The following is a 27,167-nucleotide window of genomic DNA, read 5'->3' as shown; positions in this document are numbered from 1 at the left end:
TACTCAAGCTAGGGTCTCAACAGTTGTTACTAGATTTTAGGCGGATGGAGGTGGTGTTCAAGCATGGAATCAAAGAGGCACGTCGAGGGTGTTATTTCGGGGGAAAAAGAGATGAAACCGAGCAACCTGGAGGCTGACGGATGGGAAGCATGCATGCATCCAGAAGAGAGTTACAAATTACGATAGAACATATTGAATATTAATGCCACTGATGTTGATCATATTTGAATTTTCGTCTGAAATTGCTGGATCCATCACACGTGCATGAAGTGGCTCCCAGGAAACTACAGGGTCTTGGATGGGTGCAAGGGTTAACCCGATGGAGAACCGACAGATATGCATAGATAGAATCCATGTTATAAACTCTGACACACGTACAGAAAGAAGCATTCACCGTACGTGAATAGAGAGTTTTTGTTTGTTTTGTCGTTCCCTTCAGATGGATTGCGGAGGGTTGTGACTTCTTTCAGGCCATCCATATGTATTAAAAGGCAAATAGTGTAGCTGACTCGGTGGCCTTCTTCATAGCAGATCACTCTAGTAGATTCCTATGGAGCCCATGAGCGGGTGTAAATTGTGCTACAGCAATAGAACGATCCGCCCACCCCATGGATCTGAAAGCGCTCCAAACTCCATCGTTAAAAGGGCTTGGTAAAGACGTTAGGCCATAAACTAAAAGCATGAAAGTTGGTTTTCTAAGCCAACAGAAGAGTGAGCTTATGCTGGTTGCAAATCCACTCAATTTGCTTTGAGATGAATGCCCAGTGTCTCGAAATACGTCGCCTGTTTAAGAGTGGAGAACTATCATGTGATCATTCGGTATGTGCCTCATGACAGATTGAGCATCAGAACTCTTTTGTTAATCCTCTTATTTATAGAATCCTGTTACTTGCTTCCCATATGTTGTAATCTCTCATGTATATAGGGAAGCCAATCAGGTGGCTTTTATCTCCAATCCTAATCTTATTGCTCCAGTTTACTTCTTGTTTATCTCGCTGTTCCAGTTTGAGTAGAAGTTAATTACCTAGGACAAACTAATTTGCATCTTTATAAAATTAAAATTTGGTAAGCCGCTAGACAATTAACTGCCCCGTCGATGCAAAATACTTCAGCTACTACAATTACGAGAGTTTAACATCTTGCAGAAGGTAAAATGTAGAATTGCAGCTTTATCTTGCTAACAGAGAATTATTATCAAAAACTACAATTCAAAAATGATAAAGTTAGGACATTAACAGGTTCTTTCTACAACGGTTCAAACACTCAAGAACTCAATCTACCTGCAATCTTAAAGACATCAAGTCATAATCTAAGACATACAGTAGAGGTTAGATGGTTACGGTAACCGGAGTCATGGCCCCTTAAATTTCCCTTAAATTAGCAACATCGCTGATTGACGCGGTCGATTACTGCTGGGGTGAGAGGAAGAATGATTGATCCCATATGACATTTTTAGATACTGCCAAGATTAGGGAAAAAACCAAGTATACGCGGTGCCATAAGTAAACAACTTGAATGGGTCAAAAATAAGCCTCAAAAAAAAAAAAAAAAAAAAAATCTTAGTCTGTCAATTGAGGCTAGCGTGCAACGCTGCACCTGAAGAGCCAAATGACTTACCCGAGCGCAGCATCATAGGTCTCAGCTTTCTGAAAAAGTCCGCAGAACTCATCATCGTTGCGAAAGCAGATGGCATTTGAAAAAACAAATCGAAGTCTCCATTGAAAACAAGAGCTGCATGCAGCCAGGGATTTTTGACAATAAACTCCAAAATCAAGAAGCACTATTTGTTATATATACATAACTGTATTCGGTGCCTGAGAGAAGGGAGCAATCTTAAAAAAACAACTGCTAAAAAAGGACAACAAGCGACGAGTTCAGCCTGAAATGTCTCCAGAAACAAGAGGCCTGCCTCTCAGCACAACAACCAGTACTGCAACCATAACCGCAAGGTTAGATGTCCCGACTTCTGAGGCGTCATGAGCCACCTATCAACCAACGAAGTGTCCTCGGTGTAAGATCTTCCAATATCCTCGGCTTGGTGATACAAGATTGCGCAAAAGTTGAGACTGCTCTATTTCACCGCCCATTTGACCGCGACACTAATTTCACAAAAATAAAGTGGAAAATTTTAATTAAGCTGCATATAACGCAGTCTTTGGTCTCAAGAGCAATCAAAACTAAGGGGAAAGCATAAAAAAAGTACCTCCCAATTTCATATGCCAGAAATCACATCTTGATATTGAAGTACTCAGGGTCGAAGTGATGCAGCCTTACATAACCATCTTCACCACCACTCGAGAAGCTATCCAGAGTAACAGTGTAAAAGGGAATAAGCATAGAACCACTGAGAAAACTAAATTGATTGAACTTAAAGGATCTCTGGCACACATCACGAGCACAGCAAGCATAGCAAACATTAGAAATCAAGCTAGTAAAGATAATAAATAATATCTAATAAAAATTTAGGTATAATGATCCATTAGAAAGGCATCAAACAACTTTAAGTTCTGGAAAACAAACATATTATTTTATTATTTTATGACAATTGAGTGACAAAATGATTAATTATGTTAAAAAAATAAGTATCGGAAATGTTTTCAGAATCTCATGTTTGCATATAACTTCTAGGTCCTTTATGGAGCATCCATGAGTTGCATATTTCATGACACTAAAAATTTAATTTCTAATTTTCTACCACAAGGAAAAAGTAATCATTCCAAATTTGGAAGATTTGGCACATTTTTTATCGTTCAGTTGAGAAAAGACAGAAAATTATAGTGTTTCCGCATAGAATTCAATGGAGATAAAAGCGAAACTGGAACAGAAATAGAGTTAACTGGTAATGCTGAATTCAGGGTTCACAAGAAAATGGCCTGCGAATCCTTCATCAGCATAAATTCTAATTAAGGGACAAGCTCATCCGATAAATCAGAGCTGTCTAACAAACAAAAGAAGCAGAATAAAAAACTCTCATATATTCCAATGTCGGCTCTTTAACTTTCTCAGAATAGCATATATTTAACTTTCTCAGAATAGCATATATCGCCAAAAGTAATTGGCTGTAATCCTTGAACAGAATGAGCCCATGTAAGAAAGAAAATGGTTAAGGTTATAAAAACAAGATACAGACAGAATAAACTGTATGTAAATCTAATCTGCTAGATCAACTGTAAAATCCTCCATGCCATAACAATATGAATATAAAACTAAAATGAGATCACTAAGTTTGTCAAACAAAAAGCAGAATCAGCAGCTCTCATGTATTCCAGTGTCAGCCATTTAATTTCTCAGAATAGCGTATATTGCCAAAAATAATTGGCTGTAATCATCGAGCTGGGAACTGATGATGGAAATCTAATCTGCTAGATCAACTATAAAAACCTCCATGACATAATAATATGAAGATAAAACTAAAATGACATGAGGAAGTTATTTCAATGAAAAAGCAGAACAAGCAGCTCTCATATATTCCAATGTCAGCCCGTCAAACTTGCTCAGAATAGCGTATATTGCCAAAAATAATTTGCTGTAATCATTGAGCTGAATGGACCGATGCAAGAAAGAAAATGGTGAAGGTTATAAAAACAAGAAAAATTGTATGGAGAAGCAGCAGCCTCATACATTACAGCAGCAGCCTTTTCTCACAATGGCATATATTGGCAAAAAATTATTGGCTGGAATCAAGCTGAATGGAGCTGAATGAAATGGCAAGATAGAAAATCGTTTAGGTTATAAAAAAACGGACAGAATAAGTTGTATGAAATTCTGATCCGCCATATCCGCTATAAAAAACTCCAAACCATAGAGGTAAAGAGATAAAACTAAAATAAGATCAGAAATTTACGTCAATGAGGAATTGAATGAAATGAGGAAAGTATGTCAATGAAAAAATGGAAGTGGAAGAGGAAGAAGCAGAACAGTATGTTTTTAAACCTCTCAGATGTCTTGATTTCAAAAACATTTGTTTCAAGAAAACCAATAAAAATGCCCTTAGCAACAAGATTGAAATTTCAAGCATGGATCTTCTGATATTTCCTGCAGCAAACACTAAAAGATCTTTACGAATTTCTTTATGGCATCCAAAATTACTTAAATATAGTTTAAGAAAGCAAAGTTGCAGAAGCTCTCAGTATATACCAATGTCAGCACTTAACAACAAACTCTATCAGAATAGCATATATCGCCAAAATAATAATTGGTTGCTATCATTGAGTTAAGGAAACCATAAGCCAAAAGAGGAAGAAAAAAAGAAAATGAGTTCAGACAGAATAAATTGCACAGATATCCGATCTGGTAGTTCAAGTATGAAAGGCCTCCATGCCATAATAAATAGGCAAAAGCAAGAAAAAGGACGGGGGTGGTTGGGTTGGGCATGAGATCACAAAATTGTATCAAGGGGAAGTATCAGGTTTTTGAAGCAGTAATTTTTTTAAAAAAAACAAAAATCTCTAATTCCTGACATATCTTGACATCCAAAAAGACTTTCTAAGAAACAGGATCAAGACTTTAAGCATGATTCAAAAAACTGCCTATATGCCTCAAAAATCACAAATTTTTCAAGGCATATTTACAAATCACGCTAAACCATAAGAAACCAAAGAAATAAAGTGAAGAGAGCAAGTCAAAGCAGCAGCTCTAATGAACTCCCACGACAGCACTTAACATGAACATTCTAGAATTAAGTGTATATTGCGCAAATAATAATTGGCCACTATCATTGAGCTAAATGAGCCCAGAAAAAGAAGAATGAAAAGAGAATGGAAATGTAATATGAAAACAAGATATGACCAGAATGAATTGCATAGAAATCTCATCTATTAGATCAACTATGAGAATCTCCAAGTCAGAAAAAGGAAATTAGTATGAAATAAAAAATCATGCAAAGGAGAAAACACAGTTAAAATTCATCAAGATAAGAAACCCATCGTAAAGTAGTAGAGTTATAAGAAAATAATAAAATTAAAAATATGCATTTTAAAAATCTTGAATATCTTAATGTCGAGCATTCATCTCACAAGAACCAAAGAAAGCCCCTTTTCTTGAGAGGATCAAAGCTTTAAGCATAAATCTTACTTTTTTCCCACAAAAAACTGATTATTGCCATTAGCCACCCTCAAAGGCCAACCAAAATTTTTAAGATGTATCTAGAAACAACCTCTGCAACATCAGAAAATAGATATCTAATGTAAAGAAAGCAAAAGCAAAAGCAAAAGCAGCTGCAGCAGCAGCTTCCATATCCTCCAATATCCAGAATGAAAAATTGAACTTTCTCAGAATAGTCTATAATGCCAAAATAATGATTGGCTGCTACATGGAGCAGCATGAGCCAGAAAAAGAAAAGTAAAATGGAAAGGATAAGAAATGAGACAACATAACAAGATAAAAAAAGTAACAGATTGCATGAAAATTCAATCCACTCGACTAATTTCATGAGCTTCCATGTTTTAACTGCTAATTAATACAAAATTCGGAGGGAGAAGAAAAAAAAAAGGAAAATTCGACAGGCGATTAAACCAATAACTAACATTGGAACAAACAATAAAAAAACCACTTAAAGAAGCCAAACTGGAACCAAATTGACAAAATATGTTTTCTAGATTTATCCTAAATCTTAATATCCTAGCAAAAACCTAATTTTTCAGTCCCATAAGAGAATGTAGGACAAGCCACTCCATCTAACATACCATGTAAGGATAAGAAGTCAAGAATGATCCTATGGCCATTTCCAACAATTACAAATCACTTTCTCAAAACCCAAAATGCCTCGTCAGAACAAGAAAAAAAGAGAGAATTAAAAGAAAAAATCGAACAACAATACTTTAAGAAAAAAGACAAAAATTGAGGGGAGAGTGAAAAGTTATCTTAGAAAGTTTTGGACAGAATAAAATGCAAGGAGTACTGATCCACAAGATCATTTTTAAGAACTTCCAGGCAGCAACTAGTAAAAGGAAAACTATCAGGTACATAGAAAATCATGCAGGGCAAAAAAAAATGGAAGATATTTAATCCAAACAGACAGAACAAATATGCTTGCAAGAAGATAATTATTTAGAGCTGTTCAGTGTGGAAATCAGTTATTATACTATGTACGGTTTGCCGTACAAGTCGGTACAGATACGTACCAACCGTACGGTACGATACTAGTACTGAACTGATATATAATACGGAGGATGTACCAAGTGTTGGTACGCCGAATCGCCCCCCTATACCACATACCGACACAGTAATAGGATGGTATTGATACGAGGTCCGGTACCGAGACGACGAACATGGATACTACATTTCCTCAAACTTCATAAATCAAAATATCATCAAAACAAAGCCCTTTTTTTGGTGCATTAACAGATCTTCCTTCATAAATTGGCAATACCAGCAAAAAGATCAAAAACGTTGAATAACAGTACCATTAGCTCCCAAAAATAACTGACTAGCTCCATAAATTACCTTTTCGATTCAATTATACCTCACTCAAAATTTTAACAAAATTCCCAAAATGACTTCACAAAACTATTTGTCAAATAAGAGTGAAAAGGTAAGGAAACAAACAATAAGAAAGTTGAATAATAAGGCATAAACAGCACTAGAAGCTCTCATATCATCCATTGTCATCTCTTTAAGTAGAAATTTCTCAGAATAGCGTATATTGCCAACTTAACTGGCTGCAATCATAGAGCTGAACAAAACAATAGCAGAAAGCAAAACAAAAATAAATGGGAGTGTTAAAAAAAACTTATCAAGATAAAAATAATGAATTGGTTGAAAATTGGTGAACTAAATCAATTCTGTGATTTTCTATGTTTAAAGAACAAGAAAATACAAAAATTGAACCTGTCAAGAAAAAGACATATGGACCTTAACCAAATATGAAGTACAGAAGCAGAACTGAAACAGATATCCAAAGCATGATGTGTTCAAAGTTTCCTGCATACTGAAACATAGTTTCCAGCATGCATACGACCATGGAAAGCCCTAATACTGAAATTACCATAACAACTAAGTATTCTAAGTACCCTGATAACAAAAACCTTGATATTCATTGCACCCACACCTCATCCTTTTCCCCAAACTTTTCCGAAGTCATGAAACACAAACTCCATAGCTCATCCATTTCCTTCTAACCAATTGCAGGCAACGCAAAATCATGAAACTCCTTAAATTAATAAATGCTCAATTCTATTTTTCTTCTTCCCACAAAAATATCAAATTAGGGAGAAAATTCTAGTAACAGGATTGTAAAGTTATAAAGAAATAGGTAATCAGATTTTATTTTATAGCCTTTTGCTAAATCACGTCCTTCAAAAGACAAAGGATGAAAAAAGTTTTTGCAACCGACAAAAATACGGTCCATCCATTTTTTTCACGAGTACTTTGAGCATGATTAAATCACTATACATGTAACCATTAAGCATTGTCTCAATCATTTGGCATCAACTTCACCATTCCTCATTCATGAGGCATTTTTTCTCAAATATTGAACTTAGATCCACTTAAAGTAACTTCACCCATCAGAGTACTTAATCCCACGAACTAAACCCTTAGTATCATTTCAACACCACAATTTCACTCCTTAATGGCTCACATAATATAACTTTCTATTATTTCCAAACAAAGATCCTTACAAAAAAAATCCTTTCAAGTTTTAAAATACTATAAACATGTACTGGAAACCCTAAGATGAACTAATAACATCTCCCTCCTCATTTGGTCAGCCAATTTATCTACCTTGCTTCTCAAGTTATATATCTCTTCTATGTTTGACCTTTCACACAACCTAGAGCCCAAAAAAAACTTAGCTCCAAAACAGGAAATAATTATCCAACATTGCATATCTCTGGAGTCCAGTGATGACTATAATATCCAAAGTTCAGTAGAGCAACAAAAAAAGAAGCAAAAATCTAAATAAAAACATAAATTTCCAGCAGAGATCCAATATCCTCTTTTCTATGATGATACTATCAGCCAATAGATATAGACATAAAATCTAAATAGCTTAATCACATCACCCCCAAAATTGCCACAGAAGGGAACTGGAAATAATAGGAAAAAAAAGTTAACACCACAAATTATTCCATTACAAATAAAAAATTGACGACTATATGATTAGGCGAATAAATCTTCAGGGTTTCCAGGTGAAAATCAGCAAAAGATAACAAAAGAGTATAATATTTGGGAAAAAAGGATAATTCTCGAGTCCATTAGTTTTCATATTAGACAAGAACCCCAGCCTTGCACATGCGTACATTCACATAGGAACATGCAGGCATGCATGCAATACACAAACAACATATTACAGAAGACAAAACGAAGAATTGAGCAAGGACAAAATCAAAACCATCCAAAAGTTGTAAACAATGAATAAGATGCATAAATTATGCAATCATGCATACAACAGCAAATGCAAAAGCATCATAAATATGAAAATACATGCAAATACAAAAAGGTGTATAATAAGCACATGAAGTTGATGTCATTCTCTTTGTTTTCAAAAATTATAGCTTCCAAAGGCAGTAAGAGAACCTTCTTCCATCAGGATTAAATGCTAGAGCATTTATTGGTCCAAAATGCCCTTTCACACCCCCAATCTCTTCTTGAAGAATCTGTTTAGGAAGTAGAAAACTTGAAGAATAAGCATATGAGTTATAATTTAAAATTCTAAAGTTCTTCTTATTGACATAAAAATGACAAAGGGCCACCTTGTGAAAAAATTTAGCCTCAAACTTTCCAGCACGACGATCAGTTGTTGTGACGTGTGATGCTTCCTGGCCACCTCCCATCACCACCTATACGAAAACAAGACACATTTTAACTCAAAAATAAGCTGAAACTCTGAACCAGCACAAAAGCAAAAACCCAGTAATAACCTTGCTATTAGTTCCACATGTGCCTAGCACTAGCAGTAGGTACATACACATTGAATATAAAACATGTAATGATTTACAGCATCCCTCAATATTAAAATGCTACCCCAAAAAACTTTCAAGTTTCTCTATTTCTCCATCTCCCAAAAATCACAAGTTTTAATCTTGCACTCACACACTTGAACTAATCCAAGGACCAAGCCTCCACGTCACCAGCCCAACTGGGTCCAAACTTATTTTATCTTTAGAAAGGAAACGAGATACACTGTGTAACAAGGAAGCAGAGATACTTCAATATGCATGCTGTGTCTATATCTGATAATGTATCAGATACATTATTTGTTTAATATAATTAGGATACATGCCAAATGCATATCCTTAAGGGTTAGGATATCCTATTATTTAAAATTAAAAGTGTTCCAAATGCTTCCCACCTACACCTCGGATACTTGCTTATTAGGCCAAACGAAACAGATATTTCCTTCTCCTTTTTTTCCTGAATGAAAGTTGACTTTGATAGCTTAAAGTTTGTAAAGTTGATGTTCTTGTGAATATGAATAATGACTAAAATGATAGAATTTGTGGATGATGAAATTACTATACGAAGCATGAACTATGATATTGTGATAATCCACTATGTTTTATGTAAAAGATATATAAATATCTACTGTTGTATCTCAGCCACATCATATCCTATTTTTTCAAGATAATAATGTATTAGTGTATTGCATATCTGCATCTCACAACCATGTCCATGCTTTATAGCTGTGTTATCGTAGGGTAAAACGCAGTTCCTGTCTAATCTTCCGCCAAAAAAGGAGTATACTAAGTCAATATTTCATAAGAATCCTCTGACAATAGTCCATAAAGAGTATGGATCACTGAAGGAACTACTAAATGATACCAGACTTTGGTCCTTGCCAATAACATAAGCCCCCTATCCAACCCTGAAAATACATGCATCCTTGTTCCATTTTCAAATTCTAGCATCATCAAATATTCCTATAGAAGTCCCTGATGTTAAAGCATATTCTTGACATTTTCTGGCATAAAGGTTTTGTGCATATATTTTGCCTGCAAGACCCTCAAGATGATGATGATGATGATTAGTTAGATATTTTGCCTGGAAGACCCACAAGATAATAATAATGACAATATAGAATAAAGCTATACCACAAAGCTCACAAGCAGATGCAGATATAGATGAGAAGTTAGATACATACATGGTCAAGAAGAGGAGATATCGCACAAGCATTGACGGGACGTTCTGTCACGTACGTCTTGATAAGAGTCAGTGTCCTTATATCCCAAAGCTAAACCAATATCATACAACAACAGGTAAAAGCACAATCACAGACCAACCAGTCTCGGAGTGTAAAGATAAAGCTTATAACAAGCTATATGATCAAGACAGATTATCACCTTAGCAGATTTATCCAATGAACCTGTGAGGAAATGGGAACCATCTGCGGATTTTGATAGTGAAGTTACTGTTTTCTGATGACCAGTTTCTTTATCTGACTCCTTCAGCAGCTGTCCAGTCTGCAAATTTCAAAATAAAAAATCCAGCACCAAGCAAACAAGTAAATTGAGTCAAAAACGAGGGTTGCAAGGTACTGACTTACGTGCATACCAAAAAATACTTTTCAGTTAGAAAAATAATATATCTTTCACTTATTTCTTAATTTTCTCTCTTTTATGTTTATTTTGTATTATTTCAAAAGCATGTATAGTTTCCACCTTCTTCAGGACACCCAATTTCCCTAGTAAATGCCTGATCTAAGGGGAACAAATCACCTGGAAACTGAAGGTGTCTAAATGAAGAGAGTCGAAGGCAGTCAAAGGCAAGATTTCATATAAAAATCTAAATTCATCTCCATGGCACAAATTAATTTGTGCAAATATCTGACGTAAATGATGGTTTCCATTAAAGTTTATGCAAGCTGTAATTTTATCATTTTGAAGGAGACTATGGATTTCTGCTTCCTATCATTTTATGGATTCTTATTTCCTTGTGCATGCACTTGAATGTAGTGCAACTAGCCATGCAATTCTAGTCATGACACCATATAATAAAGAAAGATATTCTAAAATCATTAATCCTTATATATGTAGGACAAGATATGCAAAGTTAATAATCAATAAAATGGTAAAGAGGTAAATATATGATCATGTAACTCATGAGCCCCTAAAAATAGATACACTTGGACAATGAAAACATATATGAGGATGCTGGTCCCACCTCAGAATCCCATATTCGAACTACTGCATCTTCACCAGCACTTATTATAGTCTTGTTTAAAGGTCCCCAAACAGCCCTATTTATTCTTCCTTGAGGCCCCTTGATTGTAAGCACCGATTCACTAGTCTCTGCAAGAAATAAATTTCTGAGTAAACAAACTTTACCACGATTTTGAAATCTATACGGTGCTATGACTTCATATGATAAAATAGCCATACATAACTACAGATTCAAATGAATTTGTAGTAATGTGGGTAAAAATTCGGATTCATAATTGTACCTGTCCGCTAATTCCAATATTATCTATTGTTACTTAACCAAGATAACAGAACAGGGACACCTCAGTGTAAGCTATTTTATCACATTCCATCCAATTGTTGATGGAGGTCAAGAAATAGAGCATTTAACAATAATAACTTTTAAATGAAAGGTAGTTCATTTATAAAACAAGAAAAGTAAAGATTCAATAAGGGCATGTGTATCAGTTACATTAGGATGAAGATAATATATAACAATCCATACGTTCACTAGGATCTCTGGCAATTTGTTTCACTTGAATGGTGGATGGAAGCCCCATAAATGGGTCGGTAGTGATTACAGCAAGCTTATCCCCAACAGAAAAATCCACAGCCCTAGCTGGAGAACCAAAGTTAAAGGTATAGAGTTGCGCTCCTGTCTGAACATTCCACAGCTTCACGCTCTGGTCTGCACTGCCCGTAATGAGGAGTCCAGAATCATCTGCATCATTATTTTAAAAAAAAGTTATAGCATATTGACTAAAATTATGGGCTAATCTAAATGATGGCAAATATAATACGGAGTAAATGAATGTTTCAAGACTCGTCCTGTCAGATAGATTTGACATGATCATCTAGAGAATTTTACATATTGCATTAAATAGAAATACTGAAAATGACATCAAAAAACCAGAACAGTAAGCAAAATACTTTCAATATATATTGTACGGGAAAAGAAGAGAGCCATAAATGATGTTGGGCCAATTGATGTTGCCCTCGCTCCCCACAAGGGCTGCACCCATCTTGAGTGCCCAAGACACACTATTCTCACTCTTCTTGTAAAATGGGCATCCCAGGCCTTTTTACACTACCTTACAAGTAGTGAGAGATTCAAAGGTCAAGTTAACCCCAATATTTTAGCCGTTGCCTACTGGAAATTAAGGAACCGGACAAATCAAAATAACCATCTACCTAACTACTACTGATCGCCGCTAAATACAGAGATAACCCACTAGCAACAAAGACATATATGTCCCTTCTAGCCTTCCTCTTTCGGCTCCACTACAAGATTCTTCTCCAGAATCACATCAAACAGCATTTTCTAGGGGCAGCTTCAAACACAAATTTTTCAGTTTTGTTACAGATGAAATAATCAATGATGTTTTGAATCCTATAGGCAAATTGATAAAACCATGGATGAGTCGAATATTATAGAATCATCAAGGCTGATTTATATTAAAGCAAAGTAGAGAATATGCGAATGGCGACCTACGTAGATAGAACTGATAGAGATTAGTAAGCTGAGATTGGTACCCACCGACATCACAATTACAAATAGATTCTACTAAAACCAAAGTCAAAACAAAACCTAAAAAACGTCAGGAAAAGAATCTTTAAAAACCCAGGAGGAGAAGCGGGACGACTGACTGCAACCAAACCGAGCGATAACATTGAGATTCAAGAAATGAGAGAAGAATAGCCCAAATAAATAGCCAAAAAAAGAAAAAATGCGGAAAATTTCGAAGAGACGTCGCAAATAATGATAAAAACCAAACAAGGACATGGAAAGGGGGAGAAGAAGGAATTGGTGGTAGATTTACGGGAGACGTCGCAGCACCAGACGGCGCCGTTGTGGCCGCGGTAGGTGCCGAGGCGTTCGCCGTTGTCGGCGAACCAGACGGTGGGAGTGTGGTCCTTGGCGCACGAGAAGAGCAGGTCCCCCTCCCGGTTGTACTTCAAGAACGTCAGGGGCCGCTCGTGCCCCTTCATCAATATCGGCCGCATCTCCTTCTCCGCCTCGCTCTCTCGCTCGCCCTTCTTTTCACGAAAGAAAGAAGCGAAACCCTAGTTTTCTGCCCTCGAGCTTTGCTCTGATGATACATATATATTTATGTTCTTCCCTTCAATTTCGTCCGTTGGATCTAGACTACCGACTTTAGTGTGGCTCGAGATATTAGGATGAGCATGTGCGATGCATGTGACTCATGTAAGGGAATGAGCATTAGTAGGTGAAATCGGATCTCCACGTGCGATGCATGTGACTCATCTAAAGGGAGGGCAGTAGTTGCGGTAAGGTACGTGCCACTTGCCACGTGCGATGCAGAGGTCATGCATACAAGGATGCCGGCAGGCATGGTGCATAGAAGTGTGACACCAGCATGATGCTCGGAGAAATAGTAAAATTCTAAACTAATTCATCAAATAAAAATTTATATTAAAATTGATATAAATAAATTGAAAATAAAATATATTCAATAATTAATTGATCCGAAAATATCATAAAATTTGTAGAAGAAGAGCCAATGGCTAATTTAATGGATAAATGAAAGAAAAAAAAGGGCCTCACCAAATTAGACGTGATTATATTTGGTATCTCTTATCATTGTATCCCATATTTGGTTGAGCTCCAACGTAAATAATATGAATAAAACTGTCATATGTGATAGATTGGAAATCTATCTCTGGGTGCTCATTATGGATCCTCATAATGAATCTCTTGGTCAAAAGAATTCTTTGAGGGCTCGTTTGGTTCGCGGGAAAAGAAGGGGGGAAAGTGTGGTCAACGGGAAAGTAATGAAATGCCTCTTGTTTGGTTGGAGTTTTCAAAGGAGAGAGAAGGGAAAGTTATATTCCCATGGGAATGTGATTCCCACATTTTATGGGAAAGTCTTTCCCATGAGAAACATGGGAAAGTTACTTTCCCATGAGGCGGGAATCACTCCATTTTTACTTTTTCCCAAAAAGTCCTTTCAGCATTAAAGAAGCATTAAAAAGGCATTAAAAACCTAATTTTTATTAAGGGCATAATAGGAATTATATATAACTTTCCTAGGAAAGTGGATGGCCAACCAAACATAAGCACCTTGAAAATTTGTCACTTTCCCATGGTCAACCAAACATGCCAAAAGTACTTTCCTAGGCATCCTCTTCCTAGGAATTTGTTTCCCAGGAATCATATTCCTAGGAAGGGAAATGCTTTCCGCGAACCAAACGAGCCCGAAATGTGGGAATCACATTCCCATGGGAATATAACTTTCCCTTCTCTCTCCTTTGAAAACTCCAACCAAACAAGAGGCATCTCATTACTTTCCCGTTGACCACACTTTCCCCCCTTCTTTTCCCGCGAACCAAACGAGCCCTGAGAGAGAACTAGGAGAAAGTAAGAATTTTTTATGACGATCGAAGAGGCCCAAGTTGGCCCTGATTACAAAAAAATGGTCAGGGACTGGAGAAAGAAGGTTTGTTCGAATAGAAAATTTATTAAGAAAGATGTAGTTTTTGATGACGATCAGAAAGGCCTAAGTCGGCTCCCAATCAATTAGGATTTACCTCTTTACTTTCACTAGATTGGACCCCCTCCATTGTTGACTCTTAGTGTCTATGCTTAATAATGCTACATCAAGAGCACAATATTGGAAGTTATTCATATTTAACCTCCAAATATATAGATTTCTCCTAATGACCTACCCGAAAACCTCTCTTAACAAGTTGTTTGTTGTTAATTTCAACACAAATCTTAGTATATAATTACATCATTCTCCAGATACTGTTTCGGCTTACCCACCACAGTCATAGGCATAAGGATCAAAAGCTCCGGGCTGTCATACTCCATTAGAAGCAACTGAATCCTGATTCAACTAGGAGCCACCTCGAAAGCTTTCATCGATGGTTTAAAATCATCCTTCAACTGAATTAAGTGAGGACCTATCCATTAAGAATCCATTGTCCCTCTGTTACCACCTTTAACCATATCAGATTCTAATCTAAATTTAAAAGCAATCTTCTGTATCTAAGGTCATAAAGTGACCCTTAAGGGGTCAAAGTTTGCTAAGCTCAAGCCTAAGGTAGTCAATCGCCCAAGTAGAAATAGTTGCCACAACTTTTGACTCCTTTCTAGCACCTTCGGATTTGGGATGAAGCATTCAGTAGTAACTCCTTGCAACTTCTTCAAGCATTCCTCAAGAGGCAACGACCATTGGCCTCCAAACACTCCTTCGCCCTCGGACAGCATAATATCCTTACTTCAGTGTTTGACACCAAGATCTGACTTTATAGGCAATGCCATACCTCTTTTTCCATCTTCCAACCTCTTCTCCTTAGACTTCTGACAAGTCTTAGTGGAAAAAGATTTCTTACCTTTCAAGATTAAGGAAAGTAGGTTTGTTTGAATAAGGAATCTATTAAGAAGAGTGCATACAAATTCAAATTAATGATGTCTCGTGTTTGGGTGGTTTAGAATTTTTCCTAATTTTGGAGGGGGTAGAACTTTCTCTCTCCTATCCATACGATAGGTTTAGAGATCGAGATAGAGATGGCTGATTATTTTAAATAAAGAAATTTTCAAATTTTATAGTTATATATTCTTTGTTTTTTTTTTGTTTATGCAAACTCTTTTTTTTTATCAGATTTTAATTAAGAGTAACCATAGTATTATACTTCTCATGACTCTTTTCTCGCGAACTTCTCTTCTTCTTTACCATCCCCCACCACATCGACTTCCCTATCAATGTGGTCGATCTCTCCACTTGCATCTCTCTTAGCTGTTGTTTTGAATCATGGCATCTAAGGATCTAAATTCAGTCAAATTCAATTACAAATACTACAACCAGTTGTGGCCAGCTTCAAAAAAGCTTGAGTGCAGTGTCCCCTAATTCACATAGATCAGAGATTGCGTCCATTCTAATATTATTTGTAATGACCTAGTATATCATCTAAAAAGACTGGCCAAAAAATATTTAGATTCCTTGGCCTTGTATAAATACACAAGATTTTTTCAATGAATAACCAATGTGAAATTAAATATATGTCCCAATCCTTACACTTTTCCTGGGACATTGTATCACATATTGTCCTCCCTCTATGCCCTAGCCACAAAGTCTACAAAAAGGTCTTCAATATCTTTTGATCGACTCGACTGAGATATCTAGATATCAGACAGAAAATATTTTGGTCTGGCCCAAGAATTGCCAGAGCGGTGAGGAGGTTTCGAGTTGTATCTTTTGTGTGAATAAATGATTGATCTTTTTTTGCAACATCGTCCCTTAGAGCGCGCCCTATAGTGAATCCGCGCAAAGCAAAGTGAATAATTCTTTCATGTGGAAGTGTGAAAGATACAACCCTACCTAATAAGGGGTCACCCCTCTACCAGCTTGGACCCAGTGTAGTCACAAATCATGCTTGGACTGTCAATTAAGACCATTTGATTGATGTTAGCTCTCTCTGAAAAATGAAATATTGGTGAAGACTTAGAAGTGCTTAGTGTCGCATAGCCCCCAATCAGAGCCACCCAAAGGGCATGGGGTGGAGAGGTGAAAGCTAGGGGACAGAGCAATCAAGGGTGAAAGGGTATGGGTTAACGGATCCACTGATGGAATGATAAGAGTTAGAGATAGAACTATCTAAAAGATATGAAATTAGCATCATTTTCATTTTTATCTAATTAATTGGAACATATAATCAATGAGAAGCAAGATTTCAAAGATTAAAAAATAATTATGAAAAAGATGGAAACTAGTATATAAATACAAATATTTTACAAGCAAATATGTAGATAACCCTTCTATGAGTGAAGAAAAATAAAATCAAGATGTAGACATAAAACACGAGGTGCTCGTAGGAAGGAAAAACACATAGAGATAAATCAAATTTAGGGATATCAATTAGCTAACATGTATATCTAAATTCATATTGTTTAGAACAAGTTATCAAGGCAGTCCAATTAAAAACGTTGCATACATTCAATCTAAATCAGACCCACTGGCCCACCTATCTGCTTCTTTGCAAGGGCATGGTAGTTTTTCTTCCTACCCTTTTGGTTTGTTTGAATGTTTTTTTGGATAGATAGGTGAAGGAATAGAGTGAACAGAGGCATAGAGTCCCTTCAAGATTGAGATTGCTCTTTTGAAAATTTAGTTGGCTCGTTCACAATCAAAGGTATGAAAGAGTTGCCTCGCTTGTCAAACTTTATATTGTTATCGGTGGAGACATCATGTCAAACATAAAGATTTTACTTATGTCTTGTCTAGATTGACTTAATGGCATCCTACTCATAACATCTATTAACTTATTTCTCTTGGTTCCTTTATGTGGATATAATGAGGAGGGATTATGTTTTTTCAAAGGTTATGATATGATCCTCCCACTTTGATGTAGGCCAAGTCCAAGAGGACCATGGGTCTGGTTATGGGAAGTCAGATGTGCTCGTGAAAGCAAAAATATAATCTAATTTGGTTATGAAAGTATTAGGTTAATAATACCGATGAGTAGGAGATAACATACTGTGCCTAATACTGTTGGGATAAATACGGTAAAATCTGAACAAAACCTCCCTATATTGGAAGGAACTGAGACTTTCTAGAATTGCAAAAAAAAAAAAAAACTTTACAATCATTATTGAAGTAAGAAAACTAATAATCTCAACTTGAAAGCCCGAACCTAAATTGCGATTAGAAAATAAGAACAATAAAGAATTAAAAGGTAAATTAAGCTAGGATAACTAGTTAGTTTCTCACAAACCAAATCCTGTAATTTGACCAAAATTGCATAAGCCTTTGCTTGTGCTTTCTTCATGTCCAACAATATTGCACCGATTTCATGTAGGATCTCCTGGATTCACACCAAAAAAAGGGTCTTAAAATCATATGAAGGATGCTATCGATTAGTACTACAGTGAGATGGAGTCACACCAATGACACTCATAAGAGAGCTTTAAAACTTTTAATACAATTCTCTATGATGCAAAAGAGGAGGTCAAATGGGGTATTTAGATAATACTCCAAGGCCCTTTATATGCACTAGAACTTACAAATGCCTCTGGATTTCGACTGAGACTCAAAAAATAGCTTAATTAAAATTCTAAAAAGCAAAAGGCTTCTAAATACTAAAAACATCCAATAATGCCCTAAATGCCACCATGTATGATTGGATGGCATATTAGTTATCGTCCAATGGCCTCCAAGTTGGTCCAATTTTGAAATAACCAACTGATGGCAAGTTTTTGTTGTCCAAATTATTTTGATGGTTAGTCAAAGGTGCAGTTCTGCTATGCTATTTTTATATATATATCTTTTTAAATTGCTGCTACCTACAATATATATCCTAACACTGCAAAATCTTGAGCTCATCGGGTACCTCCGTACCTCTGAGTTAATCACCTTAATGCATTTATCAATTTAGGCTCTCAGATGGCTATCCATAGTGCTTTGTGGGTGCTGCTCGTAACAATCCAGGACCTCACCCAAAATGGCTAGCCAGAAAGTATTATTTGAATTTCTTGATCCTGTATAAATACCCAAGATTTACCTAGTGAATAACCGATGTTGGACTAAAGACATGCCCACGTGGGTCCTCACACTACTCTTTTTGATTTTGCATGAATCTCAAGATAATAATTGTCCTATAACATGCACTTATAGGTGTTTGATTTATATTATCACTGAATGCATCCTAAAGCTTCTACCCTTCAACTACTTGAAGCAAGCCCTGAAACATTACAAGGATATTTCTCGGTTCAACATTCTATTTGGCCAAATTTGTCTTCTGTCAAGCAATGAGTCATTTAATGTGTAAAGTGTCCAATTTATAACTGTAGACGAACATTATTTGAAGGTAAACAAGGGAGAGTATGATAGCATGGTGAATCATGGAAAGTTTTTTTTTGATAAATTTTAAGACTATTACTCTGATGCTAGGGTGTGTGGTCGCTAAATGTATGATTAGGATTCTTTAAATAGGAGAAATTACTACATAGATCAGGTTCAGTAAATCAGTCTAAATCTCGGAGCATAGGTACGGAGATAACAGGCATCCCTCATTTGATCTTGGGTTGTTTAAATACAAGGAGACAATGTGGCAAGTGACTATTGGACCGGTCCACTAGACCTGGTCCATCAAATAATTAGACCTTGAATGATGCCATCTGCAGCTGTTGCCATGATTGAAGAAATATGACATGGTTGCGATGGAAGAAGGCATGATGTTGAGGGACAGAGGTGGGTTTTGGAGCAGGCCATCATGAGGAGAGATATATGAAGGCCCTTTAAACCTGGTGCTGCTAATATTCTATTGTCTTTAGCTGGTGTTTCTCTCGCCGAAGGCATCCACCTTTCCTTGGCCAGGACGGTCCTTCTTTATCGCTTTTGATTTCCATCGTTGAATTCGATGTTCCAGGATCCTACTGTCTAAACTCTAAACCAAGGCTAAAAGCTACCTGAGTTTTTTTTTTTTGATAATCAACAAAAAAAAAAAAAATGTTTTCAAGTTTGTTTGTTATAAAAAAAAAAAAAACAAGAAACTATAGAAGCATGACACTATTTTTTACCCCTCCAAAGAAGGGTAACAAAACATGATTTATTAAGAATATATTATTCTTATCCTCTGATTTAAAATCAATGATAACATGATGGAGTCAGGCCTCAGATGTTTCATGATAAATGACCAAATAAAACCTTTAAGTTTTTTTGTTATTTTATTTAATTGAATGGTTATTTTGGGTTTGGTCAATTATATATTGAAGTCGGTATTGATCACTAGGTCAAGACCACTTTCTAAAGGCTGCTTTTCCAAGCTAAGCAATCTCTTATACATAACTATTTCATTCCATCCTTGTTATTGTACACTAACAGTGATATCATCTCCGACCAAGTCCACGTAGATTGAGGTGGTGAATGGCGAACCTACGAATTAAGTTTTCGACCAATAAATTTGGGTCTTTACAATGCTTACCATCTGATGATTATCTTAATGATTAAAACGCTTAATGCCAACACTCCTGCTCCAGACTAAACAGGGTCGGTTCTTTTGAAGAGGTTTGGACCAGTAACCTAGTCAAAATCTATATCATTATCTATTCTCATATTAAACTCAAAACTCGAGATAGTCATCCACGAGGGCTTCATGTCATGGGATCACCGAGCAAGCCGAACTCTCCCTTCGCAATGCCTATCTTTTTTTTCTTCCTTTATACTCAAAACCCTAATTCGAATAGTCATTTATTTGATACTTCCTAAGAAATCGGAACTGCCATTCTAACTCATTGGTTAGTGTTCTATTTTATTGTGTTAGACTATACCTTGTTCAATTTCATTCTTCGTCGATCGCCACATTACAAAAACCTTTTTAGTTTTAAATTAATATGTCGATTTAGTAAGAAGAGATGTAGGAGAAGTGCATAAATATGCTAGAATTGGATGTGCATATATCAAATTATTTTTTTTCTCAAAGTACGTCAAATTAAATAAATAATGAATTTAGGATACAATTAATCATCTATAGCACCTTTTGCATGCATTACATATGTCGAACTCTAATGCGATTTTTTGTTTTTTGTGAAAAAAACCATTTTCCGCCCCTTAGAAGATCTTTAAAATTTTTTTTCGGTCCTTCCATTCCCCATATATTGGTAAACACTTTTTTTTTTCTTTGAAAGACATTTATCCTTTTATTCAAATCTTTTAAGAGGAGTAGTGCAGAAAAAGAAAGTATGTGTATATTCTCGAAATACACTCCTAAATATGTAACTGCCCAAAGAGTATTTATATAATTTAGAATGAAGGATAAATTTATTAAACAACTGAGTTTGCTCTAATCCCATTTGCAACAATCAATAATTCAAGTCCTCATCCAAAAAAAGCTAGTCGGAAGACCTCCCCGGTGATGTAAATTTTATTAAGCAGCTTTTTGCTTCATAGGTCCTTGATGGTTTAAAGGGAGCCCCACAAAAATATGAAGCAATTTTATGGATGGGAGAACTACATGCAAAGTTGACGTACGGACGGAACCTAGCAAACCATTTATGAAACTAACTACAAAAGCCATGCAGGCCGGGGTTGGACGTAGATGCATTTAGGAGCGGATTGCATGTGTAAAAACGTTTTGTACCAGCAGAGAGTAAAAGCCATGATTGCTCTTTTTGTTAAAAAGAAGAGCAAAAAAAAAAAGAAAAAGAAAAGAAAAAAAGTGGCAACACCGACCCGGTACTGAATACATAATTACATCTGTTTATCGTGTTCCTTAATAATGTATATAACTAAATTTTCTATAGAAAAAAAATTATAATGTATATAACTAAATTATCAGGCATTCTTTTTTTTTTCAGAGAAAGAAATCATGAGGTGTTCTATAAGGGAGCCATTTGCAAGACATCATGCTACTGTTATTGGTGAAAATTTTGCTAGCAAAATTCCACATGAACATCTTTATTGCGTAATGTGAAACATCAGGTCAGATTAACAAGCAAAGAACTCCACATGGATTTGCTGATATATACTGGTAATGCCAAGCTCCCATTTAATATCTAGGTGGCTCACAGCTTAATTACCTCAACTGCTATGAGTGCAAGATCATTGTGGCGAGTGAGCAAGTTTCACTTCATTCATTTTCACAACAAAAACAAATTAAGGAAGTGCCATCGATATCGCATGTCAATTTTGTTTGGTGGACGACAAATTTGTCATCATTTTCTTTGATGCTAGAAGGTATAAATAAGGAATCAAAAATTTGACAATAGATTTCAACTCAAAAAGATAGCAATCTCATCATAAACAAGCAAAAGTACTAGTTCTAGAAACAACAAGAACAATCTTACTCAAAGTTCGCCATCTCGGTACCAGTGCCACACTAGCACAATATCGATATGGTATGGTATGAAATTTTTTTAGTATACTGAATGTCGGTACGCCATTTATACTGGATAGTGGTACGGTATAGCACGACCATGATCTTACTATTATTATTTTTTGCCAAACTACTTCTTAATATCATGTTAATAATGCTATAAGTATCAATTTTTTTTGGAGAAATTGTCACAAGTATTGATATCCTTATTTTTACCATCAATGCTACTATGATTAGTACTGCTGCTACTTATATTACAACAAAATTACTATTTTACAATCTTGTTTAGCTCTATGTGTTAAACAAATGTTTTGACACAGTTCATAATTAACCATATGGTTATCATGAGTTCCGGCATATGATAGATGGTTGTCATGGCAGCTGATTGCATCATTGTCGACATTCTGAGATAGAAAGCTTGATGCCTTTTGAAGGCCGGCCAAAATTGTAGGTCCTTAGTACTGTGGAGGGAGAGGGCAGAGGAGGTTTGGATGAGAACCCCAACCAATCCTCTCCTTCACATGACCCTCAAATGGGAGGGAATGCCATCATTACGATTGAACAAATTATTCCTTGTGGTATGGGCCACCATGATTTCAGCGTCACAAGCCACACCTAAAAGGCCCCTCCAGCCCTTCTCCATAGCTATTAATTTTTGAGGTAGCAACCAAATTTATGAAGAGGCAGTAACATAATAATTCAGACTTTATCATTGGCCGATCCGAGTAATATACCAAAAACCCCATGGCTAGGCATGAAGGCATCTATCTCCAAGTAATAATCCTCTAAGATTGGAGGAGGTGATCAGATGGTTAATCTGTGTGGCTTTTAGAGAGGGAAAGGAAAGGAAAGGAAAGGAAACAGAAACTATCTCCCCCAAAACCTACACTACTCGCCCTCTCTATATTATGTATTTGTACGTAAGTATATATGCATGTTTTTATGTATATATTATGTGCTTATGTAATTCATGCATTTGCCCTCAAGATTAACAAGATCGTTCGATGATCTGAGCAGCAAGGAAATCTAAGTCAAAACCTTATGTGCAAGAATATACTTGTGTAAATACCTTCAAAAATAACACACCATGCATACAAACATCGATTACACTGTACGAATAACTTAAATTGAGTCTCTCGATCCGCTTAATAGATAACAGATCATTCACAACGAGTATGCTATAGTTGTGGAACTTAGAAGATTGGGAGACATGATAAGTGTAAATCTATAGGCAAAGCTCCAGAGTTATATTTGGCATGCCATAAATGGATCAGGGAAAATCTCGTACGTGCTTCAATTAGCAACCTTAAAAAAAGCTTCAAAGTAAGAGCACATCAGGAGCTTCTGCTGTTATCATTTATTACTTTGGTGGCTAATTAACCGACCCCATATCACTCCGCCAATCACTCCTGACCACACAAGTCAAAAGCAGAAATAGAGATACTACTACTATCTTGAAACATAAGCACTGATACAAAAGGAAACACATGGTAATAAACTCCCCAGCATCCCATAGTCTCTACCATTGCAGCACCAAACTTTTGTTGGATACGGTACACAAGTGAAGTCCCTTCGTTGTCTGCTCGTGGCTCTGTGGCCAATGCCTTAGGAGGTCAGATTTTGTAAGAATCCAAGCAAGGATTTGGCCGAGCTTAGTTTGATAAAGACATGAGAAACCCAGATAAAAACTTTTAAAAGCCTGTACGCTTTTAGATGCATAGTGATTAAAAAGAAAAGCACAGGATAAATCATATACACGTACTAATAGAAAGAGAGCGTGATGCGTACAGCAGCTATACTGGTGATAGCGTAACGGAAGCAATGATCTACTTCTCCACAGAAACCCCCTTTTCCTTCCATCCCTTCCACTTTGCCTACAATACGGATCTTCTAATCTGAAGAAAGAATCCATGAATCCACTCTACCTTCACCCCTAGCCGCTGTCATGCTCCCAGACTCCTTCTCTGCATGGCTGCTAACCAGCTGCAAACCGCCGTAATTTCCGATGACCGACCTTAGCTGGGATCGATCCCTGCCCTCCGATGCTGAGCCACCAGCCCAGCCCGAGAATCCGTCATCTCGGCTGCTCAGTTTCGTTCCCTCCATGGCGAGGAGGCTCCCTAGACCCCCGGCGGCGAAGTCTGAAGCGCCTCCAAAGGCGGGCATGGTGGATGAGTTGTGATCGGGAGTAGGTGGAGGTTGGAGGGGGGATTGGAAGGTGAAGTTTGGGCTTTGCGTATTTAGTAGATTTGGGTGTCGGAGACCAATAGAAGGCCATTGATAGTTACTAGATGAAGTAGTACTGCTTGAACTTGAGTTAGAACAAGTTGCAGATGGAGCACCAGTGTTTGCATTGGCAGTACTACTTCTTGCAATAGAAGCAGCAACACTGGAGGAGGGGGAGGAGGAGGAAGAAGAAGAGAGGGGAGCAAAGAGGGGAGCTTGACCCTTTTGAGGAAAGGGCCTTAGTAGGTAAGGTGGGGCGGCGGCGGCGGCGGCGGCTGCAGGGAAGAGGTCGAGGCGAGGGCGGGAGAACGGGGAGGAGATGAAGGGTGCTGCAGGGAATCCGGTGAACTCCTGCACCATGGCACGGAAGTTGGATGTGTCGGTTGTGAGGACGGTGGTCGGTGCCCGCCGTGACGCCCGTGACCGCTTCTTGGAGCCTCGGGGAGCGGCGGCCGGTTGAGCGGGCTGGGTCTGTAGTTGCACCGATGAGGGGTTGAGGCTAGTGTTGCCTGAATGTAGACAGTGACTGGGTGCACCGACTGCCATGGTTTTCGATGATGATGATGTTGTTGTTGTTGTCGATGATGATGAGGTAGCGGTGGTCAAGCCACCAAGGATGGTGCAACCCGGTTCCGATAGCGATGATGAAGGAAGAGATTTAGCCCATGCCATGTCGAGGCTGAGAGGGTAGGGGTCGGACGGAGTGGAAGGGAAGGTGTTGAGGTAGGGTGATAGAGAGATAAAGGAGGAAGGAGAAGGGTGCTGGTGGAGGTGGTGAGAAGGGGAAAGAGGTGGTGGTGCTGCTGGTGGTGGGAGGTTTAAGAAGGAGGAGATGGCCTCCGTCCGGGAGTCGTAGTCATCGTCGCCGCCGCTGCTCGAGGATTGGATGCTTCCACTGTTGCTAGAATCCATGGATGATGAGGAATTAAGGGAAAGAAAAAGGTGAGGAAAGAGAGAAAGATGGAGAAAATTAAGAAGATGGATATATATTTGGTGGTCAGAGGGATCAAGAGTTTGAACCCATGAAGGGAGATGGGTAATGATGCTAGGAAAGAGTTTTTAGCAAGTGCCCAAGCTTACAAGGGAGTGGATCAGAGAATATAGGGGCTGGAAAAAGGGGGAAGAGGGGAGAGAGAGAGAGAGAGAGAGAAAGAGGCGTTTGCCTTCTTTGATGCTTACTTTTCTCTTCTAAGAGCGCAGCCCACAGATCTCTGACGGGTTGGAAAAAAGTTAAAATGATTTTTCTTTGGTGGGTGCAGAGGAGAAGATGGGGGAGAGAGAGAGAGGGAGGGGATCTGCTTTAAGAGCTTCCATCTAGAAGAGGGGACGGATTGAGCTCATGTTTCCACTTGGAATATCCTCCGGAGCTCGCAAGGAGGTGGGCCAGGGGTCCCTGTGAATGGTTGCCAGGCGCAAAGCCAGGATGCGTGATTGGTGCAGAGGTGCACCAAAATCCCATTTTATTCCAAATAAACGATGACAAAATTTTGGAAACCTATGACATTTCAAGATCTCCATTGATATAAATAGGAACCAAGACATGGATATCTCAACCTCTTAAAAGAATTTTTTGCCTGAATATTCTCTTAAATATTGGATTTTGCATGAATACCTTCCAAAATTGATATTTGTACGTATACCCTTATAAAACACTTGTTTTGTCATTCTACCTTTTTTTTTATTTTTGCTTTTGCATATGTACTCATGCTATCTATCTAACGACGTTAAAAAATTAACGGTTTCAATTTAAAATGACTAAAATACTCTTATTGGATAGACATACAAATAGATCGCGATCCTAAAAGCAGAAAAAGAAAATAGGGACAATAGCGTAATTTTAAAATTTTATTTTATTTCTAATTAATATAAATACGATTTTTTTAATACCGTTAGAACAACCGTACGGACATTTGTACAATAACAGAGTTTTACGAGGGTATACATGCAAATATCAATTTTGGAAGGATATTCATGCAAAATTCGATATTTAGAAGGGTATTCATGCAAAAAAATCTAAATTAAAATAAGCAATTAGTTTATACTAGACATATTACTATTTATTCAATAAAAAACTTTATTTCACTACGATAAAAGATCAAATAGATCTTGGTCAATTTATTGATCTCGAAGATGGCCGAGATAGCAGTTAACAACATAAGAGAGGAGATTTTAAATACATTTATATTAGTTGGTGCCTTATACCAATATAAACTCTGATATCTCATCCAAAATAAAAGTCTTGAAGATACCAAAGGTTCGGTATTTAGAAAGAAAAAAGGGAACGGAGTTGGACAAAAGAATCAAGGTGATGTAAGGTTGATTTTTTAGATAATAAAATTATTATATTAGTACTTTATAATAAATAAATTTGGAAGAAACAAGAGAACATAGCATTTATATCACTAAGTGCATGTTTGCAAACTCGATTCGCTTGGTAGTGTGGTACTATGATATTGTATTTAATTATTGACCTGATATATGACTTAATTTTTTAAATTTACTATAAGAATTAGTGGATATTTCTAACATTGACAAGGCTTATTGAGTAAAATTTTTCAAGCTTCTCTGTTGTTTTTTTTTAAATAATAATTTTAGGAGAAGTATCATTTAATAATTGAAGAAGAGAGGAAGGGCCATCCCATCCCTCCATCCTTCTTTTTTTTTTTTTTTTTTTTTTTGCACGCGCGCTAGACGGATGATTCATACAGTTCGAGTATAAGTACATCTAATGAAGTCAGAAAACAATAAGTTTCGGAGTGCTTTAGACAACTCTCCTTTTCCAACCCATAAGGTGCCTCCGGAGCGACTGACCATATACGAAGCCACCCAATCCATGCCTCGTTTGCCTTTCTGAACATATGCTTAGCCTGAAAGACCACTCCCCAAATTTCATCCTTCTTCTCTTATCACCTTATCTTTGTTTGGATACCATCTCAGCGCGCAAGCGGAGAGAGAGAGAGAGAGAGAGAGAGAGAGAGAGAGAGAGAGAGA

General features: G+C 37.1%; 2 protein-coding genes and 5 non-coding genes across 8 annotated transcripts; all 7 read right to left on the bottom strand.

The window, feature by feature from the left end:
- Positions 1 to 1,692: 1,692 nt before the first annotated feature.
- Positions 1,693 to 13,211, bottom strand: LOC103701749 (eukaryotic translation initiation factor 3 subunit I-like). Of its 2 annotated transcripts, XM_008783909.5 has the most exons (9): positions 12,938 to 13,210; positions 11,623 to 11,838; positions 11,101 to 11,228; positions 10,281 to 10,400; positions 10,082 to 10,171; positions 8,694 to 8,780; positions 8,518 to 8,597; positions 2,204 to 2,302; positions 1,693 to 2,099 (listed from the first exon to the last, which is right to left on the bottom strand). In XM_008783909.5, exons 1-8 carry the CDS (start codon positions 13,119 to 13,121, stop codon positions 2,227 to 2,229), a joined length of 981 nt encoding a protein of 326 aa, XP_008782131.1. In that variant the 5' UTR covers positions 13,122 to 13,210; the 3' UTR covers positions 1,693 to 2,099; positions 2,204 to 2,226. The 2 variants fall into 2 exon arrangements, with proteins under 2 accessions (XP_008782131.1, XP_088565020.1); XM_088708894.1 differs by lacking the exon at positions 10,082 to 10,171 and having other exon boundaries at positions 12,938 to 13,211.
- On the bottom strand, positions 2,998 to 3,075 carry LOC113462393 (small nucleolar RNA U54). The gene has a single exon (XR_003384654.3). It is a non-coding gene; the product is annotated as a small nucleolar RNA U54 (small nucleolar RNA).
- On the bottom strand, positions 3,252 to 3,335 carry LOC113462391 (small nucleolar RNA U54). The gene has a single exon (XR_003384652.2). It is a non-coding gene; the product is annotated as a small nucleolar RNA U54 (small nucleolar RNA).
- On the bottom strand, positions 3,457 to 3,542 carry LOC113462390 (small nucleolar RNA U54). The gene has a single exon (XR_003384651.3). It is a non-coding gene; the product is annotated as a small nucleolar RNA U54 (small nucleolar RNA).
- On the bottom strand, positions 4,122 to 4,215 carry LOC113462392 (small nucleolar RNA U54). Its single transcript, XR_003384653.3, has one exon. It is a non-coding gene; the product is annotated as a small nucleolar RNA U54 (small nucleolar RNA).
- Positions 6,586 to 6,675, bottom strand: LOC113462389 (small nucleolar RNA U54). The gene has a single exon (XR_003384650.1). It is a non-coding gene; the product is annotated as a small nucleolar RNA U54 (small nucleolar RNA).
- A 10,063-nt stretch (positions 13,212 to 23,274) lies between the features above and the next one.
- On the bottom strand, positions 23,275 to 25,632 carry LOC103701748 (uncharacterized). The gene is made up of 2 exons (XM_088708893.1): positions 23,713 to 25,632; positions 23,275 to 23,601 (listed from the first exon to the last, which is right to left on the bottom strand). Exon 1 carries the CDS (start codon positions 25,086 to 25,088, stop codon positions 23,841 to 23,843), a length of 1,248 nt encoding a protein of 415 aa, XP_088565019.1. The 5' UTR covers positions 25,089 to 25,632; the 3' UTR covers positions 23,275 to 23,601; positions 23,713 to 23,840.
- Between the last annotated feature and the right edge of the window lie 1,535 nt (positions 25,633 to 27,167).

The sequence above is a fragment of the Phoenix dactylifera genome, chromosome 12 (genome assembly GCF_051530095.1).
Source record: "Phoenix dactylifera cultivar Ajwa chromosome 12, Ajwa_hap1_PhDact_Kaust_v1.1, whole genome shotgun sequence".
Lineage (NCBI taxonomy): Eukaryota > Viridiplantae > Streptophyta > Magnoliopsida > Arecales > Arecaceae > Phoenix > Phoenix dactylifera.
This window is presented reverse-complemented; position numbering and strand designations above follow the sequence as displayed.

Coding starts and splice junctions, on each gene's coding strand:
- LOC103701749 (XM_008783909.5), bottom strand. CDS start 13,121: ATGCGGCCGATATTGATGAAGGGGCACGAGCGGCCCCTGACGTTCTTG. Junction 11,839..12,937: donor CTGGTGCTGCGACGTCTCCC/GTAAATCTACCA, acceptor ATAATGATGCAG/ATGATTCTGGACTCCTCATT. Junction 8,781..10,081: donor TATCTCCTCTTCTTGACCAT/GTATGTATCTAA, acceptor GTTTTCGTATAG/GTGGTGATGGGAGGTGGCCA.
- LOC103701748 (XM_088708893.1), bottom strand. CDS start 25,088: ATGGATTCTAGCAACAGTGGAAGCATCCAATCCTCGAGCAGCGGCGGC.